Genomic DNA, 22163 nt, shown 5'->3' with positions numbered 1-22163 from the left:
GATATTTCTGCCTCCAATGTCGTATTTTATGAGCAAGTCAGAATCTTCACTGAGAAAGGAGGAAACAAAAGTACTGAGATTTTCTTCACCTCCCTGGTCACTCTCCATTTCTCATAAGGGGGTTGGTTGCTTTCAATTTCACGTTTTCGTCTGGCAAGAAACCCAACCTGCAACCCACCAAACCACTTAATGCTCTCTGAACAAAAACCAAATCTGCAATAAACATGTAGCATTGTTTCGTGGCTTGTTTTTTTGTTTTTGTTTCCAAACACCGGGTCAGACAAATACCGTGAAGTCATTTTGGAACTTGCTCTTTTGACTCAACGTCGATATTTGGATGCATCCACGGTTAGCGCACCCATTTAACTCCTACTGAGTAAGTATCAAATTCAGTTTTCCACCCACAAGATAGGCTGCCTAATCCAGGCCACAGGGGGTGGCCACTGCCTGCCTGTGTTGCAGTTTCCCCACAGAATATTCTCGGAGGTGAAATTAGCACCGGATCTAAATGTACACCTGCGTCTTCTGCTTTGCTAGACACTTTGAAGTTTCCCCTTCAAAGGGGATACACTCCAACGCCCCCCCACCCACCCACCCAGATGTGCAGGACGATTCCTATTTCACAACACCACTTGCTACAATTAGCCTTTTACATTTTAATCAAATGGACGGGTATGAAATTGTATCTTACTGTTGCTTTTTTATTTGCCTGAGTCCTAGTGCAGTTGAACTGTGCAAGTTACTTTGCATTTTTAAGTTGGGTTGTTTTCCTTACTGACTTGGGATATTAGTCCTTTACTTACACCTTTATAAAGTATCTTCTCTCAGACCGAGGCTTGTTTTTCTCAATTGGTCATTGGACAGATTTTAAAAACATTCGAATAAATAACTGCACGTATTTTGATCACATGCACGCACCTGGTTGGCTGGGTGCCCACTCCCAAATCCTGACTGCCCTGTGGCCACGGGGGAGGGACTAGAACTCTGAAAAGGCTCACCCTGCTGGCAAAATACTCCAGTGAGGAAGCGGCACCAAATTCCGGATACTCCAACCCACCAGGCAGAACTAAATGATTGTACCTGTTGCCTCTACCTTTTCATACTGAGATTCATATACCATAAAATTCACCCACTCATTTGTAAAACTATCAACACTACCATTCTAGAACAGTTTTAATTATCTCAGAAAGAACCCCCAGAGTGCTGATAATCCAAGGGTATGCATGTGTGTGGCTGGGCTGGGAGGTGGGGCGTGGGACGCATGGGAAGTTTCTGGACCTTCCTCTCGACTTTTGACATGAAACTACAACTGCCCTGCAAGGATGGGGGACGGGGCAGAAGGGGGTAAAGGGCAGATAAATGGTGGCGGAAGGAGACAACTTGGGGTAGTAAACACGCAATCCAGTACACTGATGATGTGTTGTAGAACTGGAAACCTGAAGCCTATATAATTTTATTAACCAATGTTGCCCCAATAAACTCAATAAAAATCAATAAGAGAAAAAATACTTTATAGGAGTTGTAAGCAGTTTATATGCATTGCGATAGTTATCATTAGCTAATTGAGACATCTTTGAAACTTTTTTCCTAAATAAGAAAACTTGCAAGTCACCGCTAATTCTCCCCAAGCCCCCAGTCCCACACTGACCTGCCATCTCCAGGTACTTCCCTACTTGGGGGTATTCCTTGTATGTGGCATCATGTGTGTAACTGGCTGATTTCACTTACACTCAAGGTTCACCTGTGTCATCACATGTATGGGTACTTCATTCCCTTTTATGCCTGAATAGTAGTCGATTGCGAGGATACACACCATCCTGTATCACCAGCGTAAGTCTGTCATCCGGGTTGTTCCCACTTTTTGGCAACTACAAACGTCACCGTGACATTCACACACGGGTCGCGGTGTGGAAGTGTAAATTCTCTCAGACACCATGTAGGAACAGCGCTGCTGGGTCTTCCCTAACACTTTGAAGAACTGCCTGATTGTGTTCCAAAGTGTACCATCTCACACCCCACAGTGTATGTACTGAGTGTTCCGACTACTCCTCGTACTGTAGTTTTGAATATGGGCTGTTAACTGTTAAGGGTGACCTCAGCGGCCAGCTGCCAAGGAGTGTCATCACCCTTAGGTTTGAGTCCTCCCAAGCTCACTCAACCTAGGGCCCAGGGTGGCTATGAATATGGCCCAACACAGAACCGTAAATTTACTTAAAACCTTTTCTTTGCTCATCAGTTTTCATTAGTATTTGTGTTATTTAATGTGTGGCCAAGATGACTCTTCTTCCAGGGTGGCCCACAGACGCCGAAAGGTTGGACACCCCTGCAAAAGGCTGATGGGATGGGGGTGGCAAGATGGAGTGTGGCATGATAGTGTCTTGAAGACCACGTGTTGCTTCTCCAGACCTCTCTCCTTTGCACATCCCTCAACAGTGGGTCCTGCTTCTCCTGAGCCTTCAGAGGATTAATGAGAACCGACCCTTCCTTTTAAAAGACACAAGTGCATTCACCGAACTTTTTACACAGAGGTCTCCCACCGGGTCCATCCAGGGCCAGAAGCAACAGTGAAGACTGGGGGAAGGAAGTGGAGACGGGGGTTGGGGCTCCGCTGCACTCCCGTCAGGAGTCTGAGGGCTCGGCTAACGCTGGATGGGTCACAGTTCTGAAGCTGCAGGCACAAATGGGGCAAAACTGTGTCGGTGCTCAATGGTGGCAGCATGTGGTCTGGGCAAAGACCAGAGATCCCCTGTGCTGCAGGGGAAAGACCCACTGCCGTCAGGACGTCCATCCATTACCACAGCAGGGAAGAGACAAAGACCAGGAGAAAGCGAGAGGAGAACAGTGGCACTGTGTGCTGGCCATCTCGCTAGCCTGCCACGCCTCACCCAAAAGTCAAACTCAGGCTGTGGGATCAGACACAGAGAACAAGTGAGCCAAGGGGGGGCAACGGTAGTTCAAATGAAAAACGGAGCTGCCAACAGCAAGCGAGCTCCACAGGAGTCTCCTTCATCCACCTGGCATGGGCGGTCCGCTGCTGAAGTTATTTGCATGTGTTGCTCACTACCCCAGCCAGAGTTTAGGCCCCAGTCAGTCCCTGATCCCAGGCAGAGGGGTTACATACCTGTGAGCACTGACAAAAGGCCAGTGCCCACCAGGGTGGTGGCCTCTGTGGGTCAACACAGGTTGAGTGGGAAGAGGAACTCGGCAATGGAACCGGGGACCCTTTGCTTTGCAGGAAGTTGCCCAGTGACTGAGCACCTTGGTCAGGGCAGATATCATATTTCTGTTCCTCTAAAGGGACATCTGCTATGCAGCTCCTTGGGGGAAGCTAGGCCTGAGGCCACCAGATCTGAAATTCCCCCCAAATTCCCCAAGTCCAGGTTTTAAAACATCTAGGGTCTTTAATATTTCCTCCATTAAAAAAAAATGCTGTATCCACCTGCCTCCCTCATCAAATCCCTTTCATAAAGGTAGCACGCACATCCATTTTTATTCTGGATTAAAGGATCACACAGACACGTATTTCCATGAAAAAAAAGAACACCCTCTTGTTTATTTGATTAAACAAAAATAAAATAGGCTGCATAGGAACAATTTTAAAGTCCAAAGAGATGTCAACTTTGTTTTAAGGCTGCGGTAGCTGATACAGCATCTCCTTGCTACCTTCCCCAGCCTTCTCCGTGGACCAAGCGATACATTCAGAAGCCCGTTAGCCAACACAGGAGTTTTTGAACACTTTCCCATTGGTTCTCTGCTGACATGCCTGTGGCCTGCAGTATAATATTTAAGATTTAAAAGTAAAAAAAAAAAAAATCCACAGTGGGGAGGAGAACGCATCCCAAACAAACACCCACTTTAAAGGCTTGAGGGAAAACTTTTGGTCTCCCTAGTTCTCTACCTAATTGGCGGGATCTGCCCCACCACCGTGATTCCATTTAAAAGTGTCCAGAGGCAGTAAGCACCCGAGATGGGCTTGCAGGTGCGGTTCATGTGGGCCACAGTTATTCCGAGGGTGCACATTCCTTAACACCTCATGTCTGCCTTGGAAAAAAAATTTTTTTAAATAAAAGTTTTACTTAGTCTCACCAGGCAACATGCCCATGTTAATTTCTCCAATTCTGCACTTACTCTCCCCCCTCCAAAGGCGGGGGGGGTGGACAAAACAAAAAAACAACTCAACTGAGTCATGTGTTCTACACTTAAAGTATTTTGCTGACCGGGCATGACAGCTAATGGACAATATTAAACAAGATTTATTTTTTTTTAAAAATACTAACAACCCTCCCACCCACCCAATTATACCTAACATGCTAGTTAAAAACAACACCCCCTACTCACCCACCCTCTCACCTGCATTGATTCTTAAGGGCGGGGGAAACAAGGAAAAAAAGAAACCTTAGCACCCTAAAAACAAGAAAACCCCAGAAGCGCGAGAAACCTACAGACTCCTAGCAACATAAAGAACTATCACAGAGCTGGTTATTTAAGGAAAGTAAACACTTTGCTACACACGTTAGCATTCAGTCAGTGCGCCCCGAGACAGAGCCTTAGGAAAAATACTACCTGAGCTTGTAAAAGTTAATACAATCATTAAAAGGAGGTCTAAGACCATGCGGAGAGACAAAACTTTTAGAACCATTACTGGTTAAATGATGATGGAAAACATCCCACCAGGCTGGCGTGTTAACCCGTAAGATCAGTTTAAAAATAGACATCATTGAGGTATCGCTTCACCATGACATTTAAAACCCAATTCACAACCATTACAGTGGTCTTAGGACCCTCTCCTACAACCCGAACAAAAATTAAAGAGGGGAAGAAAAGGCAGACAGGCAATACAGTATATCATGGTCATGTGCTTCTCAACTTCATCAAGTATTTAATAAACAAGCGGAGGAAAAGAACAACCCGTCAACATGTTACCTTTGGTAGGAAAAAAAAAAAAAAAAAAAATTAAAACGCAAAACACACACACTTTCCCAGTCACTGCTCAGTGAAACTGCGATTGTTGCAATGTCACGGTGATGGTGAGAGAATGACCCTTGCTGGGTCCAGACAAATGACAAACACCATCAGGAGTCTACAGGTTCTCATTCCCTTCAAATGGCTGATGTTTCCAACAAGAAGACCCTCAGAATTGCTCCTAAAAGGGTATGCCTGTCGGCATTCAAAATACAGATAAAATACTGTTCTCTTGAAGAGAGGAGGAGACCTAAAGGTCTTTGCTTGCAGTCAAGTCCTCCAATAGGTCAGATGAACCAGTAGTTCCGTAATACTGAACAACGGGGTCACAGTGTGCGCTAACAGGGAGCCAGGTTGGTAAGGGACACTTGGGGACTTCTGACTACATTTGCCTGAGTATAGGAATATTTGGTTTCAGAGTGTCTTTTGCAAGGTCAAGGAAATGTTTTTCTCCTGGGAGAGATCCGTCTGGGGTTCACGCAAACCTTCTCTCCTCGAGGTAGCTTCCCACCCACTGCCCGGAGGTTTAACACTATTCTCCTCAGAGACCGGTCAGATGCTGACACGAGGTAGATGACTTCTGCCAGAAGTGAGGTAGAACCAAAACAAAACAGACGGCCTGGTGTGCAGTGAGTGGGGTGTGGATCCCGCGCCCCTGGCCTGCAGGAAGCTCCAGGAGGCGGACGAGCCTTGGGAGGGCGTGGCTCTGTGGTATCACGCACACGCAAGTAGAAAAGCTTGACTTTTATACAGCCCCAGACTGTTGGAAACGCACAAGTGATGTTTTCAATAAATACCCTAAATATTTTTTGGCACCATTAGATTTTTTTTTTTTTTTTAAACAGAAAAGGGGAAAAACAAAAGAGCCTATGAACTTTGGCATTTCTTTCACTACCTACCAGAACACAGGGATCGTCAATCTCCCGCGGAGGGAGACAACACATATACAAACAGTATTCTGATGCTTCAAGCCTAAAAGACCTTTACTTCTCCAATCATTAAGCTTTGGCTTAACTGGAATAAAACAGACTGAGCCAATCTCAAACTATTCTTACAGCTCTATCACAAAGTGCCTTAAATCTGGCAAACTTTTTTGGCCCAACACATAATTTAGATTCTGTTTATGGTACCCTTGTGTTTCCCCAAATAAGTTAGACTTAAAAGGGCGTCCATCAGTCGGAGAGTCGGCACACCTGGGGTACGGCCCAGGGCCCCGGGCTCCAGCCAACCTGCGTGCCAACCTGCGTGCCACCGCCAGCCGCCACACAGCACAGGGTGAGAGAGCACGGCTTCTCACAACCAAATTTACAAAGAAATGATTCTCTCCTTTTTTTTTTTCCCAACAAAAGTTTAACACTTTTGAAATGTTAAGTCCGTGGCAACCAGAAGTGGTTTTTCTCTGTGCGTTACTTGGAAATCCTTTAGCCATCCCTGCATGCAAACTTTTTTACACGTGGTGACTTTACACCTTACTTCGCCACCTGACCACATCAGACACACACGCATGGGTATTGTTGTCTCAACATCACATTTACTCACTAGAAACGGTTTATTCTCCTCCCTGACAGCACCCAGGACCTTATCCTCTCACTGTGGTAAAGACTTCCCTTTTTGACCCAATTTCTACCTACTAGCATCACCTCATAATACACAAGAGAAACGCATTTACATACACCTGATCTGAACAGCCTCGTGCACATTAGGAAGTCCCAAAGGCTGGCTTTTCTCCTCTTGCTTTGATTTGGAGCATTCTGCATTGTCCAATAAACACACTCCAAAGTGCTTTGCACCAATCCCTGTGGGCCAGGAGCCGAGTGTGGGCAGCCACAGATGGCCAGTGTTTTAAAAACAGAATCTTCCCCGAGGGTGACCATGCTTTGCGAACGGCAGTGACACACAACTCTGGGTGTGGAGACCGCCCACCACGGAGGGTGCAACGGGGCAGCTCTGCCCACCTACACACTCATTTCAGGGAGAACCTACCAGCTTTAAGCCTGCAAATTGGTCAGTGTATTAACTTTAAGAGCTGGTCATTTCAGTCATGTGTGGAAACCCTGGCTTTACAACCAAATCCATAGGAAAATGTTGACATTAAGCAATTTTAGTTGCAGCTAATCACCAAAAATAAAAAATAAAAAATAAATAAGCCCCACTCGGGACCTGAGATTGCCCCACATGCAGGAGACTGGAAAGAAAGGGCAAGAGCAGAGATGGCAGCGAAAGTAAAGATGAAGAATTCAAAGGAAGAATCAAAGGACCTGAGATGACCCATCCCAGCCACAATCACAACCTAGGGGTCTTGAGAATGTCCAAGAACTTTCAAGACCCATTCCCTCAATAAAAGTATTTCTTAAGCATTTAAAACCATTGTCTTTGGTGTTTAGAGGGTGATTTTTTTAGGCAGCGGGCAGGGGAGGGGGGGAGGAAAGGAGGACCAGCACCAAGTAATTCTAAAATTAAAAACAAAAAAACAATAAAAAAAGCTTCATTACACAAGCTCTTGACCAAAGAGCTTAGAGGTCAGGGACAAAATAAATGGCAAGTGAATAGAAAACGAGGAAGGATTCACTACCAAGTTCTTCAGTAAAAGAAAAGGCGCTTTTTACAGAATGAGATTCCCTGCCACCTCCCTCCCCCTGTAACCCGGCAGCTGAGGCAGCTCGTTCAAGGTACTTCTTTAGTGTTTGAATACTTTGCTGCAGTTCGTCAAGACAGGAGTTTTTCCCCATTTTGGTCTTCCAGAAACCCTACAAGTGAAGTCACTGGAGGGAGCAGGGAAGTGGTAAATTAGATTTTCAAACAGCCGGATGAGAAAAGCAATTTGACTGAGTGGCTACACTGTCCCCGTGTCCCCAGCACCTCCTCATGTCTTCGGGGATGACAAGAACAAATTGCTTCACTTGTCAGTTTACTCTGTTGGTTGAAAACTACATGCGCATTGCAAAAGGAATTTCTTTGAAATACAGGAACAGAATGTGATCTGTTGGTCTTTCTGGCCAAAGGAGAGCTCTTCCTGTATGCCCTCGCCTTCTGAGAGCCTGACTTTGTCCTGAGCTGTGCAACTCTCGAATTTGGTTCTTCCTTCAGTATTTGTGGGAAATGCAGGGACCCACGTGGATTCTGACAGGCAGGGTATTAGCGCCACTGAATTTTTCACTGAAAAGACAGACGGTGCCCAGAAGCACACGGTTTGTCCTCACATCCAGGTTACAACCAACCAACCCTGTAAAGTGACAGACGCCATCCCACGAGTTCTGCAGTGGGAGCCTGGCTTAAATGTTCCTTCTTTGGTACCGAGATACAGGTTTAACAAAAGATACTCATTTCGTCCTACATTTCCAGTTGGTGGCAATTGAGTTTGTAAATCCTTTACATTCAAAGGCCTGAGGGGGAGGGGCGGGGATGGGTGTCAACCACGAGGTCCGACAGCATGGCTCCTGGCTTCTGAGCAGACCCCTCTGGGAAGAGACCCGCACACAGAGCGCGGGGCTGGGCTGTTCTATTCATTTCAAACAGTCTGTTTCCCTGAACTTCCAAGGCAGGAAAAAAATTGTGCTTTTAAAAGTAAAAGTTCGTTCCTTGGCCTACTCTTCTTAGGAAAGAAATGCCTCCATTTACAGAACATCATTCGATCTCGGGTTGGGGATGGACTGCGCCCTCCTGCAGAGTCCAGAGGAGCTTGGAGGTGACTTCTTTCTCTCTCGTGCTCCCCCACCGACTGCACCTCAGCACACGCGTGCCTGCCCACTCTTGTCTGCACACCAGGCTGTGTCCGGAAGCCCTCCTTCTGAGAAAGAGGCACGCTTTGTTCTTCTTTCACTTCGCTCTTTATAAGCAACAGCAACTTAACGTTTGAGATGGAGATTAATCAAAAACCTGAACTACCTTGATTATTTTTAGACACTAAAGTATGCGAAGAAAAGTTCTTTGGGAGGAGGTGTATCATCTTCAGCTTCACTAAAACCTGGTGTCAGATGGCTTCACACACACACATACACCCCCCACCTTAAAAAAAAAAAAGAGAGAGAGATCCCATACCCTAAAATAAGAACAGTCTGCTTTTCTTGGCTAGCAAGCCACAGCCACTTCTAGGAACAAGAATAGATGCTGAACAGGAAGATAAACACGCTGAGGTATAAAAGGAGAACATAGGAACGTTCTCTGTTGCAGCATTAAAAAAAAAAGATTTTTTTCAAAAAGATCAAGATCACAAAATGCAATCTAACCCCATAAACACAGTATTCTCAAGAACACAAATAATCTATAATTAAGCATTTAAAAATCCTATTTTTCCATTTTATACCTTTGTTTTTTTTTCTTAGTAGTTTTTATCATGTTTCCTTGGCTCAATCTACAGAATATCAGCCCACCACACACATCCAGTGCCCTCCCAGCCAGAGACGCTAGGCCTGTGCATGTCACGCCCCGCGGAGGGAAGAGGGGAACGTGAGCTCCACTGAGCAAGGGTGCAAGGCGGGCAGAGGACCTGCTGGAGAAGGGAATGTGAAGAGTGATGAGGTAGATAGAAAGTATCACTTCACAGGCTCAATCCCTGCAGAAAAGAGAAGTACATTCATCTGTAAAAAAATAAAGATGAGGTAGGGCTTAAGCAATGCTGTACTTTTCTTGTTCTCTTTAAACAAAAGAAAAAAAGAAATTTCCCTGAGACTGTTTCTTCTTTGCAATTCAAAAGGGAAAAGGCGGGGAGGGGGAGAGAGAGAAGAGCACCAGAGAGCGAGAGAGCGAGAGAGCAAGAGAGCAAGAGAGGGAGAGAGACATGCACACCCCAAACACAGAAGCCTAGAAAATGCGATTAGAAGATGAGGATTCGATTGTTGCCAAAGTCGACCACGACGATCATCCCCTCGGGGGTGACGGCGATGCCGGAAGGGCGGTCCATCTGCCCAAAGCCGCTGCCCTGAGCGCCAAACTTGCAGAGGAAGCTGCCGTTGGACTCGAACATCTGCACCCGGTGGTTCCTGGAGTCGGCCACGATGATGCGCCCCTCCTGATCCACGGCCACGCCCTGCGGGCGCAGGAACTGCCCATTGCCGGTGCCCTCGGAGCCCAGAAAGCGTGCCGACTGGCAATCGGGATGGATGACCAGGAGCCGGTGGTTGTTGAAATCGGTGACTACCAAGTGGCCCTCGTGGTTGAAGGCCACGCCCCGAGGGGAGTCAAAGTGCTTCCAGAGAGCCCCCTCGAAGCCGTACTTATTCAGGAAGACTCCATCAGGCCCGAACAGCTGGATGCGGTGGTTCCGAGTGTCAGAGACCAGGATCTTGCCCTCAGGATTCACCGCCACATCCCAAGGGTAATTGAACTGCCCGTTCTTGGTTCCCTTCTCGCCGAACTTGAGGAGGAACTGGCCCTCGAAGGTGAAGATCTGGATCCGATGATTGTCCTTGTCGGCCACAACGATCCTGCGGGAGGCGTCGCAGGCCACCCCTGCGGGCCGGTCGAACTGGCCCGGCCGGGAGCCCAGGGTGCCAAATTTGTGGTGGAAGGTGCCGCAGGGCTTGAACACCTGGATGCGGTTGTTGCTGCGGTCGGCGACGACGATGTAGCCCTCCTTGTCCACGCTCACACCCCAAGGGCGGCAGAGTTTGCCGTCACTGTCACCCTCGCTGCCGAAGCTCAGGCCGGGCAGCCCGATGCCCACGTAGCTGCGGCCCGATTTGACCACAACCTTGAAGGGGCTGTTCTCAATGTGCTGGTTGCACATGGTGACCGACACCAGGTGCTCGCCCTCCATCTGGGGACGGTAGCTCACCATGTAAGTCCCGTTCTGCTGATCGCTCACCTCGGCCCCAAAAATGTTGCCGTCCGGGCCCAGGACCACAGCTGACATCATGTCGCCTCCTGAGAGACGAGGCTCCCCATCATGGTCGTAGCCGATGACAGTGAAGGAGGCCACTTTACCCTGGAGGGCCCGCTTGAGGCCATCACCCGTGGCCTTGGTGAGCGGTGCGAAGGACCCGCTGCTGACGAAGCCGAAGGACTTGACGGCGAGGTACAGCGCCTGGTCGGGGGGCGTGAACATGATCCGGTCGTCCTCCTGGGGCTGCAGGAGGCTGCGCAAGGTCTTCAGCTCCTGCACCTGGGCCAGCATGCGGTCTCGGGCCAGCAGGACGTCCAGCGCCCTCCCCTCCTCCAGGACCTGCTGGACGGCACTGATGGTGCTCTCGAGCTTGTTGAGGTTCTGCCGCAGCTTCTCCACCTGCAGGTACAGAGACTTGGCCTTCACCTGGCGGATCTTCTCCACCTGCAGAGAAAGGTCAGAACAGGGAGAGAGGACGGAGGCTTAGAACCGAGCACAGAAAACACATCCCCTGACCTGAGTCAGGAGGAAGCCTCAGAGGAACGAACCCGTGCTGAGGGCTAATCCCACAGAAACGACTGGCCTGCACTCCTCACACACGGCAGAATCCAAAAAGGGAAGAGGGCTGGGGAGCTGCTCCAGACACGGGAGGTGACAGGAGAGGCATGACAGCTAAGTGTAGCGAGTGATCCTGGACTGGGGGAGATGCTACTAAAATGACCGTTAGTGAAATCTGACTATTATTGACGGAGGATTCTGTACTGGAATAGAGTCGCGATCAAACCTCTTGATCTTAATTAACTGTGATTAGTTAACAGAATGTCCTCACTCAGAGGAAATAAACAGTTTAGAATTTAGAGAAACGAGGCAAAATGTAAATGACTGGTCAATCTGGGTAAAAGATATAATATGGAGTTCCTTTATTATTAACACCTGCAACTTTCCCGCGACTTCAGAAATTAAATAAAAACGAAAGTTAAGAACTGGCACCTAACAACTGTTTACTGAGTACCTACTTTGTGCCAGGCATGGGGACACCTAGTAACCAATAGAAACTATGGTCCTTGCCCTCACAGAGGTCACATTTTAAGCAAACACACAGGGAAACACTGGAGGCCAAGTTTACTGTAGGTGATGCTGGGGGGGGGGGGTCAGAGAGCAGAAATAGGGTAGGCATGCAAGACAGTGCCCAGGGAGGCCGAACTGAAAAGTAATTGGAGCAGAGGAAAGAGCAAGCACAAAGACCTTGGAGATGGGTGCTTGGCTTGGAATGTCAACAAAACTATAGTTTTACGTAGGGAGTATGTGCGTAGATTTATGTTCCTTTTTCTTTATTTTTTAAAAATTCATTTATGTACTTTTTAGAGAGGGGGAAGGGAGGAAGGAATAAAGAGAGAAACACTGATATGCAAGAGATACACACCAGTAAGTTGCCTCTCACATGCCCCCAAGTGAGGACTTCGCCTGCAACCCAGGCATGTGTCCTGAACTGGGAATCAACCTGGTGACCTTTTGTTTTGCAGGCTGGTGCTCAATCCACTGAGCCCCACCAGCCAGGGCAAAAGACGGACTTTTCAAAGCAGCTACAGAGTCTGAAATGTCTTGAAAGATAGCCCCCCATCCTCCCTCTCTCTCCCTCTCCCCCACACATGATTAGGCAGAGAAAATGGATTTGGTGAGATTACACCTCCCCTGTTCTTCTCTCCAACCCTCTATCGAACAGGTTGTAGAAACCTACAAAAGGGAGCTCACCAGGCCTAACAGAAAATTTGGAGACAGGAGCTCTCTAAATCTAAAATGCTACAATAAACATTGAATCTGACCTGCTGTAATAATTCCCGCTTCTGAGGTTCTCAAACCATACTATTTGCGAACGCGAGATTTTGTCTGACCACTGAAATAGGGTCATTTCTTCATTCTTTTGCATTAACTAACTAAAAGTCCTCTAATTTCGAGTAATTTCCTCCATGAAGGGAATACACAGATCACCTGGCTAGATCATGCTGCTTTGCAGAGAACAGTGAATTTGGAGTGCGATGCTGATCTGAAAGCTACGGAAAGCCTATTTCAAAATAACGGTACACTGTATTTTAATTGAATTTTCCCTTAGGGAGGGATGATGTGATTTCTGACCCATGCAATGTGCTTTTTCATCTGTCCACTCTGGAAGCAGGACACACCCGTGCAGACAGATCTTGTGGGAACAGATCAAAGTCAGGCTTTGTCTTTTGGTCTTGCACTGGACCAGACCTCCAGGCTTTAGTTCTGACTGCTCAGCTGGGTAGGCAGTTGTAGCTAACTCCAAGAGGAAGGCAAGAACACTGGAAATTTGTAAGCCACGAGAATGAAAGGTGCCCTGGCTGGTGTGGCTCAGTGGATTGAGTGCTGGCCTGTAATCCAAAGGTTGCTAGCTAGATTCCCAGTCAGGGCACATGCCTGGGTTGTGGGCCAGGTCTCCAGCTGAGGGCATGCAAAGAGGCAACTGATCCATTCTCTTGCACATCGACGATTCCCTGCCTTTTTTCCTCCCTCCCTTCCCTTCTCTAAAAATAAATAAATCTTAAGAAAATATAAAGTGTAAAAAAAAAAAAGAGAGAGAGAAAAAGAAAATATAAAGTATATAATTTGATGAGTTAAAGAAAAAAAGAGAAAGATGTATCCAGATACATAAAATTGTTTCCCTGGCACTCAGTAATGTTTTATCAAAACAAGCAAACACACACAACATTGTATCCAAGAGGTGCCCGGGCAGATACAAGCAGGAAAACTTTGCTGGGTTGGGGCAGAACAATTAGTAATTAATAAAAGAGAATGGGGATTCTCACGTGATTTGGAGCAAGGTGCTATATAGCAAAAGGTGAAGATCAATGGGACTGAGGTGTGTCCAGAATGAGCAAGCCTATTTTGGAGGAATCTGAGAAGGGGTTTTTAGGGAAGTAGAAACAAAGTTTACTGCACGAAAGAAACGGACTCTCTTTGCCAAATCTGCTTCTCCTAGAGGGAAAACATGCTCTCCATTGAGAGCGCTGCCTAAGAGGCCGTGTGAGTCAGCCTCGCAGGAGGGAGTTAGATAACTCAGGTGCGATCTGCAGAAACACACAAAGGCCTTTTCATCCGCAAATCCAGAAGAGCAAGTTTGTGGCCGAGTTCACCACAGAGCTCTCAGGTTGCAAGAAGCCGGCCCCTTTCAGTTATAATTAACATTCGTGGGTGGCACGAGACTGACAGACCATGGGGACATCGGAGTGCCTGAAAACCATGTCAGGGCCACAAAGGTGCCTAAATAAAATAGGTGCCGAATTAAATCTTGCACTTGTTTCTACCCATGGATTCTTTCTCTTCTTGTCTAAGAGCAATGAAGCCATAGTTTTTTGAGAGGTCTGAAGAGGCGGAAAGCTAACTAAATGGAAAATGCAGAATCCAAGATAGCCTTCCAGAGAGCGTTCTGACCGGTGAGGGTCACCTTCAGAAATTGAGACGTCACCTCTACCATCCTATAATTGGGATGATCAAAATAAGCATGCAGCCCTGGCTGGTGTGGGGCTTGGTGGATTGAGTATCACTCTGCAAACTGAAAGATCGTCAGTTCCATTCCTGGTTAGGGCACATGTCTGGGTTGGGGGCCAGGCCCCCAATGGGGGATGTGCCAAGAGGCAACTGATTGGTGGATCTCTTTTACAATGTTTCTCTACCTCCTTTCCCCTCCTTCTAAAAATAAAAACAAGCAGGCATACACCTCCGTGCACCCTTTAAATCAGCTTTGTGTGCGGCCTTACTTGTGGGTTCTGAGAATGTACCAATGGCATGACTGGCCCATGTGCAGGCGTACTACCCTCTTCCCTCAGAAGCAGGGTAGAAGATCCAAGAGGAAAATGCTGGGATGGTGAGTTGGGTGGGGAGAGCCACCTTCCCAGCTGAGTTTTATCTACACAGCACACCAGTGTGCTCAGCACTCTCTCCTGCCCCAAGAGAAAGAAAGGGTACATGCTCATGCCCTCACTAGTGGAAAGCTGCCTTCCCCCAAGGGTTCAGGAAGTGCATCCAGCCAGGACACCCAAAACAGGGGTGATGCGTCCTACCAGCCTGCTTCCACAACAGCGGCGGCAACTGTACTGCCTTTCCGCTTCCTTCTGCGCGTGTGCCAGAGAACACTCAGGACTTTCCCTCTGGCCTTGGGACCAGACTACTTCTGCAAAGGCTTCTTTTTGTTTTACTGCCTGGACAGCACCCACAAGGGTCCAGGGACTCTAAACACAGAGCCAGGGTCCAGGATCTGACACATGTGGTTCAGGGAAGAAACCCTGCCGGGGAAGGAGGCCCAGATGGCGGGTGGGCCTGCACCGCCCGTTACCTTCCAGAGCAGCTCGCACTCTCGCTCCTCCAGGGCCTTCTTATGTCTCGCCGTCACGGCTTTGACCTCTGACTGCACCACCTTGGCCTTCATCTCCACCTGTTCTGCCACGGCCTGGGCCTGCTCGATGCTCAGCTGGAAGACCAAGAACAGTCACATGGCATTAGAAGGACCTTCACCGGCCTCAGACAAAACACTGAAGACGGCCTTCTTTCTCCGCAGACCTGAAAAGCCAACACCCTGGGCCCCCCGGGCCGCTGGATTCACTTCCTTGGAAAAGAAAGCAGGTACTTAGGGAGAGAATGGCATCTGTCTGACATGTAACCGAAGGAGCTGCTGGCAAGCGCTGGATTTCTTTGTATGAGAAATAGCACCTACGCAGTGAATGTCAGGACTATTAAAAGATACTCTGACACAGTGAAACCAGTGTAGCTGGGTCACAGCCGAAAACTGGGGATGGGGATCAGATGTGAAATGCACCGGCCCCCCTGCCCCGCCCCGCACACGACCAACTCCCGACTTTCCGGCCTTACGCCCTGCCTGGGGGGAACCCCGAAGGCTGGCACACCCCTTGGGTGAGAGCCTGAGACAGGCTGCAGCCCAGCGGTTATCCATCATCTCCCCGTCAGGTCATTTCCACCCAGAACCAACAGCAAGTGCATACTGGGAATACTGGCCACCTAAGAAACCATGCCCTGTGGTCAGAGACCATCTACACACCACCGCACCCCCCACCCAGTACCACCAGCTCTAGTAAATCAGCCAGTTTAATCAGACGTATTATTGTTCATAAAAAATTAATCCAGACAGAAGGCCTCGTGTTTTCATTAATATTACATGACACACCTTCAAAAGCCACAAGGATTTGAGATACTGAGGTATTAAATCAGGGATTCCAAACTGACTGCTGAGGGTGCAATAGTTGTAGAGCAGGTGTCCAAAGCCAGGAGGGGCTGGGGGAAGTATGCAGAGTTTGGAGCTGGCCCGACCAGAGGGGCTCAGGCATTTGGGCACCATCCCACAAAGCGAAAGGTCGCCGGTTCAATTCCAGGTCAGGGCACGTGCTCACACTGATGTTTCTCTCCCTCTCTATCTCCTGCCTTTCCCCACCTCTCTAAAAACAATTAAAAATTTTAAAAAGACAAAAAAAAGTTTGGGCCCAGGAATTAGTTATGGGTGACCAAGCATCCGTGCACCCTGGACCGAGGAGTTTCTGGAATATAGGGCACATCTAAAACTGGGATAATACTGGGGAAATGAGGCTGATGGTCAACCTTAGGAGTCAGGTATCCAGGCTCAAACTCTGGCTCCACATCCTACTAGTTGGAAGAACTTGGAATAGCTCCTGGCCCCAACCTTGGTAAAGGGGGCCTGTGAGAACAGTAAATGGGAGATGTGGAAGGAGGACCAGGCACAGGTGATTGTGCACAGTTCTCAGAAAACACTTCCAGCAAAAACCCCACCATCCCTTCCCCTCATCCCACTTAGCTCTCATCAGGCAAGCAGGATCACACGCACCTAGGCCTAGTCACATGTCCTGCCTCATTTATTTTTTAATTGTGGCAAAATACAGAAGATAAAATCCGCCACCCTTCCATCACCCCAGAAGAAAACCACGACACCCATTAAGCCGTCATTCCCGACCCCAGCTCCGCCTCCCCAAGGCAACCATAATCTACAGAATCAAACAGCCCACAACCAACCTTATTGTTATGAACACAGTTCCAGCTTAACAGTCACAACTCATTTGGTCATTTAAAACCACTCCCCCAATAAAATAAAGTCAAATCGAGGCCCCTGTTTACCAGGTTTAATCCCCTCAGCCTGCATGGCATGGGAGCCACCCCCCATACTCCATTCTCAACTCCAGTCCTTGGGAGACCTAAGGACCCACTGAGCTGACCAGCATGGGCATTTGGGTGGACCGACACAGCCCACAGGCAGGCCACTGCCTGGAATGCCTCCTCTTCCAGATGCACCCTGTTCTAAACCCAGCTCAGAAACAGCTTCCTTCATGAAGCTGAAAAGCGAAGGAACAACCGTCACACCGTCCTTCTGTTCCACCTTTACAATCTTATCCCAAGTGTCATTATGTATCAAACTAAGTGAGGGCCAAGTACACAGCCTCTGACTTGTAACACCAACGATCATCTATACCTTTTAAACTTGTCCATGTCTGTGGACATAGCTGTGTTCCTCGAAGCACCAGGTAACTGTACTGGGCTAAATACTGCCCACTTCACCGCCAAATCCGGGTGCATCTCAATCCTCAGAATGTGCCCTTAGCTGGAAGCAAGGTCTTCGCAGATATTAACACGAGGGGATAATGGACAAGGGTGAAAACGAAATCCACTGTACTCACCCACGTAGGGTCAAGGGAAGACGGAGACACAGACACACAAAAGGAAGGCCATGTGAAGACAGGCAGAAACTGGGAGTGACACCCAGAGTACCAAGGGCGGGTGGCAAGAGCCAGAAAACTAGGACAAGGCAAGACAAGAGTCCTTCCCCCAAACCTTCCGAGGGAACTTGTTCCTGCTGACACCCTGACTTTGGACTTCTGCCCTGTAGACTTGTTGAGATAGCACATTCCTATTGTTTTTAAGTCCCCCAGATGGTCATCCCTGGTTGTAGCAAACCCAGGAAACGGATACAGTTGCCAACAAATGGAAGCTGATGGACACATACCAATTATCCCTAAGATAGAAATTTAGAATGACCAATCAAAAATTGTGCATATAAGCAAATATCATAATATCATTAACAGACCTCAGATATCTCAGGCCAGCAGTCAACGTTCATTCAGAAAAAGAGACCTCACCAGACGTTTAAAAACAGGTACAATTTAACGGAGGGAATCTGATTCAACAGGAATTGGAGAGGTGCTAGGACAAAGGGTACACTGAGGACTACGGATAGACAGTAACTTCAGGAAGCAGCCACCACCCCTAGGGCAGGGAGAACAAAAGGAGAAGATATTGGGGGTTCTGCCCAGCTCATCCTTGGGGAGGCAAAAGCTAGAAATCGGAACCAACTCCTACAGACAGGATGAAAAACACGTCCCTGACCAGAACACGGAGAAGGAGGAAGCAAGTCCCTCCTTCCCACTTCCAGCTACGTGGGTGGAAGTGAGTGCTGCAGCCCAGCATCCCGTGGCGGTAGTGCAAAAGGGTGGGAGAGGAATTCATAATTGGCACGCCCTGTTTTATTGGTTATTCATTAGCAAAGGAGCTGGTGTCCAAGTAAAAATCTGACCAACACAACCAAGCCTATGCCCTTATTTCTTGATGTTTCCTCAATGGTCCGCAGGGGAGGCAAACTGCTTTCTATTTATACCAATGTCATCTTATTTACCAAACTGAGTTTCCATTTAAAAAAAAATCACAAGAAATGGAAGGAAGTAACAGGCCCACACTCCTGCAGGGGCAAGAAAAGGCTGGGAGGGCAATGACCACCTACCCTCTGCTGGGGTGGGAGCGGAGAGGCATGTTTAGCATGCGACTGTCTGCTCACCTCTCCCCTACTGTTGCCCAGCCGGGCTTGCTTCATGTCCTGCCAGGCCCCTGCAAGCCCTTGGGTCTAGAACATTCTATTAGGAACTGTTTCTTCCACTTTCATTTTTCAAGCAGGTGGAAAGTGCGAAGCTCTTACTGGAATATCCCCAAGCAGGCAAAGATAGTTATCAGTCCTCGGATTGAGAGTCAGAGAAGCTTTATATTTCAGACAAAATGGATCTTCCCTCCCCAGACCGCACACAATGCGGCCAAGCACTGCCCTCCAGGATGTGCAGACTGGGACCTGCTGGACGAGTTCCCAGCGCCGAAAGCAAGGCCTCTGAAGGAGACAAGAGGCAGGTGGGTTGGGGAACAGGAACAGCGGGGAAGGGGCTGGGTAAACTCTGAAAACAGAATCACACTTTGCTGTTAAAAAACAAAAAATGACAAGCATGGGTGGGGTGGGGGTGAGAAGAAAATGTTAGCATGCTCTAAATGTTAACAGATCCAAGCAAAAACACTGGAAATTGGAGGGTCCAGTGGACTTGAGCGATGGCCACTTTGTGCTGAGGAGCCGGAGGCCCTACTGTGGGTTTCCTGGGGAAGGGTGTAGCTTGAGTCAATGTACTAGTGGCGTCTGCTATGGAGACCAGTGGTGGCCTAGTGGCTGGTGTTGTACAGTGTCCTGGCAGTCAGCAGGTAATGACAGTGCCAATACAGCACCGAGAAACTCAGTCCGCCACACCAGATGGGGAAAAGGCTGCAGTGCACTCCACACACTTGAGTCACATTTACTATCTTTGTCGTGGGTTTGTCCTAAATTGTCGGTAGGACTTTCCCTTTATTAGTTGTATGTAAAATACACTCAATGGCACCTTAAATGTGATGGAATACAGTAAGGAATCAAGGCTCTCCTACGTGGAGAGTAACTATATCCCTGATCCTGCTTATGAGCACTCCCAGGTAAACAAGGCACCTTACACAATCCTCCAGTTACTGTGGTGACCCAAAGTGTACTTTTGGGAAGAGTCGAAGTAATGGTGTTCTAAAAAGCAGTAAAAACGAGGTTCACTACATTTTTAGATGTAGTCCATGCTTTCTTTGTTGTAACTCTAGACCCTCGTCGGGGTCCGTTCCCTTTACAGGACTCTGTACCGACTGAATTCACTGAAGTTGTCACCTCTGGGTGCTTTGTCAAGAACTAAGACTCCTGAGCTACATACAGCCAAGCTGCGATTCTCTCAGAGGCACAGAGTAGGAACCGTGGTTCCTACCCAGCCGTCCGTGGAACACTCGTAATTTAACACTGGACGAAAAAAGGCAGTCAGTGGCAGAGATATGCCTTTGTTACACCTACCCTTCCCATCCAGAAATGATTAGATGCTCACGTCAAAAATACTCTTGAACATACGTGGATGAAGACTTCAGGGTGGAGGAAAATAAGGCGCCCAAGACAAGAGGGTCTCACTAGGGAGATTAATGCACGCACTGCTTACAGTACTGGGCTGCGTCCTTACCGCAGGAGAGGAGTCCATGAAAATCTCAAGCCTTTTGGCACCAATGCAGACACAGAAATGTGGGTCTGCGGTGTGATTCGGGGACCAGAAGTGATTGGAAAAGACAAAACGCCCTTCTGCTGAGCCTCCAGTAAGTGTGTATTACCTCCAACTGTGAAGAGGAAACTAGTAAGATAAATGTCCCTGGGTGAAGAAAGGGAATGGAATGTCTGAAAGTTTTTCCCCTTATTTTTTTAAGATGTTAATTTATTTATCTTTAGAGGGGAAGGGAAAGAGAGAAGGAGAGAAATATCAATGTATGGTTGCCTCTTTTGAGTGCCCTCCTGGGAACTGGCCTGTAACATAGGCACGTGCCCTGACTGGGAATTGAACCGCGATCGTGTGGTCTGCAGGCGTGCGCTCAATCCACTGAGCTGCACCACCCAGGGCTTCTTTCTTTTTAAAAAAAATTCATTTATTTATCTTTAGAGGAGAAGGGAAGGAGAAAGGGGAGAGAAATATCAACAAGGTATGGCTGCCTCTCGTGCATCCCCTGCTGGGAACTGGCCTGCAACCCAGGCATGTGCCCTGACTCGGAATCAAACCGTGATCCTTTGGTTCGCAGGCATGCGCTCAACCCACTGAGCTACGCCAGCCAGGGCTGAAAGAGTTTTTCTAAACAAAAGCTGTTAAATGGGAATTAAAACACCCAGTTCCCAAACTGTACTATACCCAGAACACAATGTAGGATATAATTCTAGGATGCTGATACTCATTTAAAGGTGGTGTAAAGTTGATCACGACGTAAACCCACCTGCAGAGCTGGCTGCCGAGTACTCTTCCCTTTCCCTGGGATTTTATGTATGGACGCCGCCAGCCTCCTCCCCTCCCCACCAAATGGAGGAACAGAGGGAAACGAGAAACCCCACACTCTTCCCCCGAGGACGGCCTGCTGGATAGTGCGGGCCTGAACACATCTCCACGAAAGCCCACCTTTCTCTCCCCACTGCACGGACGAGCCCGGCTCCACGGGCAAGAATGAGATCACCACGGAGAGGGGGACAGGGCCAAGTGCCCGACAGTGCCGGTGCCCAGACCTGCGTCCCTGGATACCTGAAGCCTGATCTGTCAATATTCTTCTACCTGGTCACCCGAGACTATTCATCCTCTTTGAGTTGACTGTGACCAAGAATACTAATTAAGAGAACATGGGAAATTTTTAAATCAGGCCACGGTGTATTTAAGTTTTTTTAATTATGATTTTTTCTTCACTCCTACTGGGGGGAAGGGGTGGTGGGCAGCTAGAGAGAGAACACCTGCCTCCCAAATGAGAGACAGCATCCATTAGACTTGGAACCAAACTGCAATTCTCTTCACTGCCAACGTGCCTCTGGCAGGTTACTTGAGGTTAACCTCTTCGGAGCAAAGTCTTCTCTTTGCAAAATGGAAAGAATGACACCCTCATCCTTCAGGCGCTTCTATGTATGCACAAAGTACCTATTTTCAGTGCCTGGAACAAAGCTGAAGTCAGCAAACATGCCTGTTAATTCTTGCTGACGAAAAGGGGGGCCCATGATTAAGGAGAGCTGGTATTTTGTTCTTCCATTTCCATATCTGCGACAGAAAAAATGTTTCCTCGACCCACTTCCTGGGATAGTCAGGAGCCATTCCCAGCAAGCCTTGAGGTAACTTTCCATCACGGCAGGCAGGTGTGCCTGCAGGTTACTTACGTCTAGATTAACTTAGAATTTCATTTGTGCAACTTAAAACAATCACGCGTAGCCCCGGATCAGTGTGACTCAGCGGGTTGGGTGTCACCCTGCAAAGCGCAAGGTTGTCATTTCAAGTCCTGGTTGAGGTGCACATGAAAAGTGACCCATCGATGTTTCCCTCTCACACTGAGGTTTTCTCCCCCTTTCTCCCCCACTAAAACAAATTTTAAAGAAAATTATGCTTAATCATTATGCTCAGTCCTCTTCATTTGGGTCCTAAATGGTTCAATATCTATCCCTCTTGCTTTAACATGAAGAGTGACAACG

The 22163-nt window shown here is 48.0% G+C and overlaps 1 protein-coding gene across 1 annotated transcript in view; it reads right to left on the bottom strand.

Annotated features, from left to right (window-relative positions):
- Positions 1 to 9730: 9730 nt before the first annotated feature.
- Positions 9731 to 22163, bottom strand: part of TRIM71 (tripartite motif containing 71) — a 62039-nt gene continuing 49606 nt past the window's right edge. Inside the window, exons 3-4 of the mRNA XM_037070754.1 lie at positions 15135 to 15269; positions 9731 to 11227 (exon numbers count right to left, since the gene is read on the bottom strand). Coding sequence (XP_036926649.1) covers positions 9776 to 11227; positions 15135 to 15269 — 1587 coding nt within the window. The 3' untranslated portion in view covers positions 9731 to 9775. The remainder of the gene's footprint in view (positions 11228 to 15134; positions 15270 to 22163) is intronic.

The sequence above is a fragment of the Sturnira hondurensis genome, unplaced genomic scaffold, assembly GCF_014824575.4.
Source record: "Sturnira hondurensis isolate 20B ecotype Veracruz unplaced genomic scaffold, ASM1482457v3 Scaffold0019006, whole genome shotgun sequence".
NCBI lineage: Eukaryota > Metazoa > Chordata > Mammalia > Chiroptera > Phyllostomidae > Sturnira > Sturnira hondurensis.
This window is presented reverse-complemented; position numbering and strand designations above follow the sequence as displayed.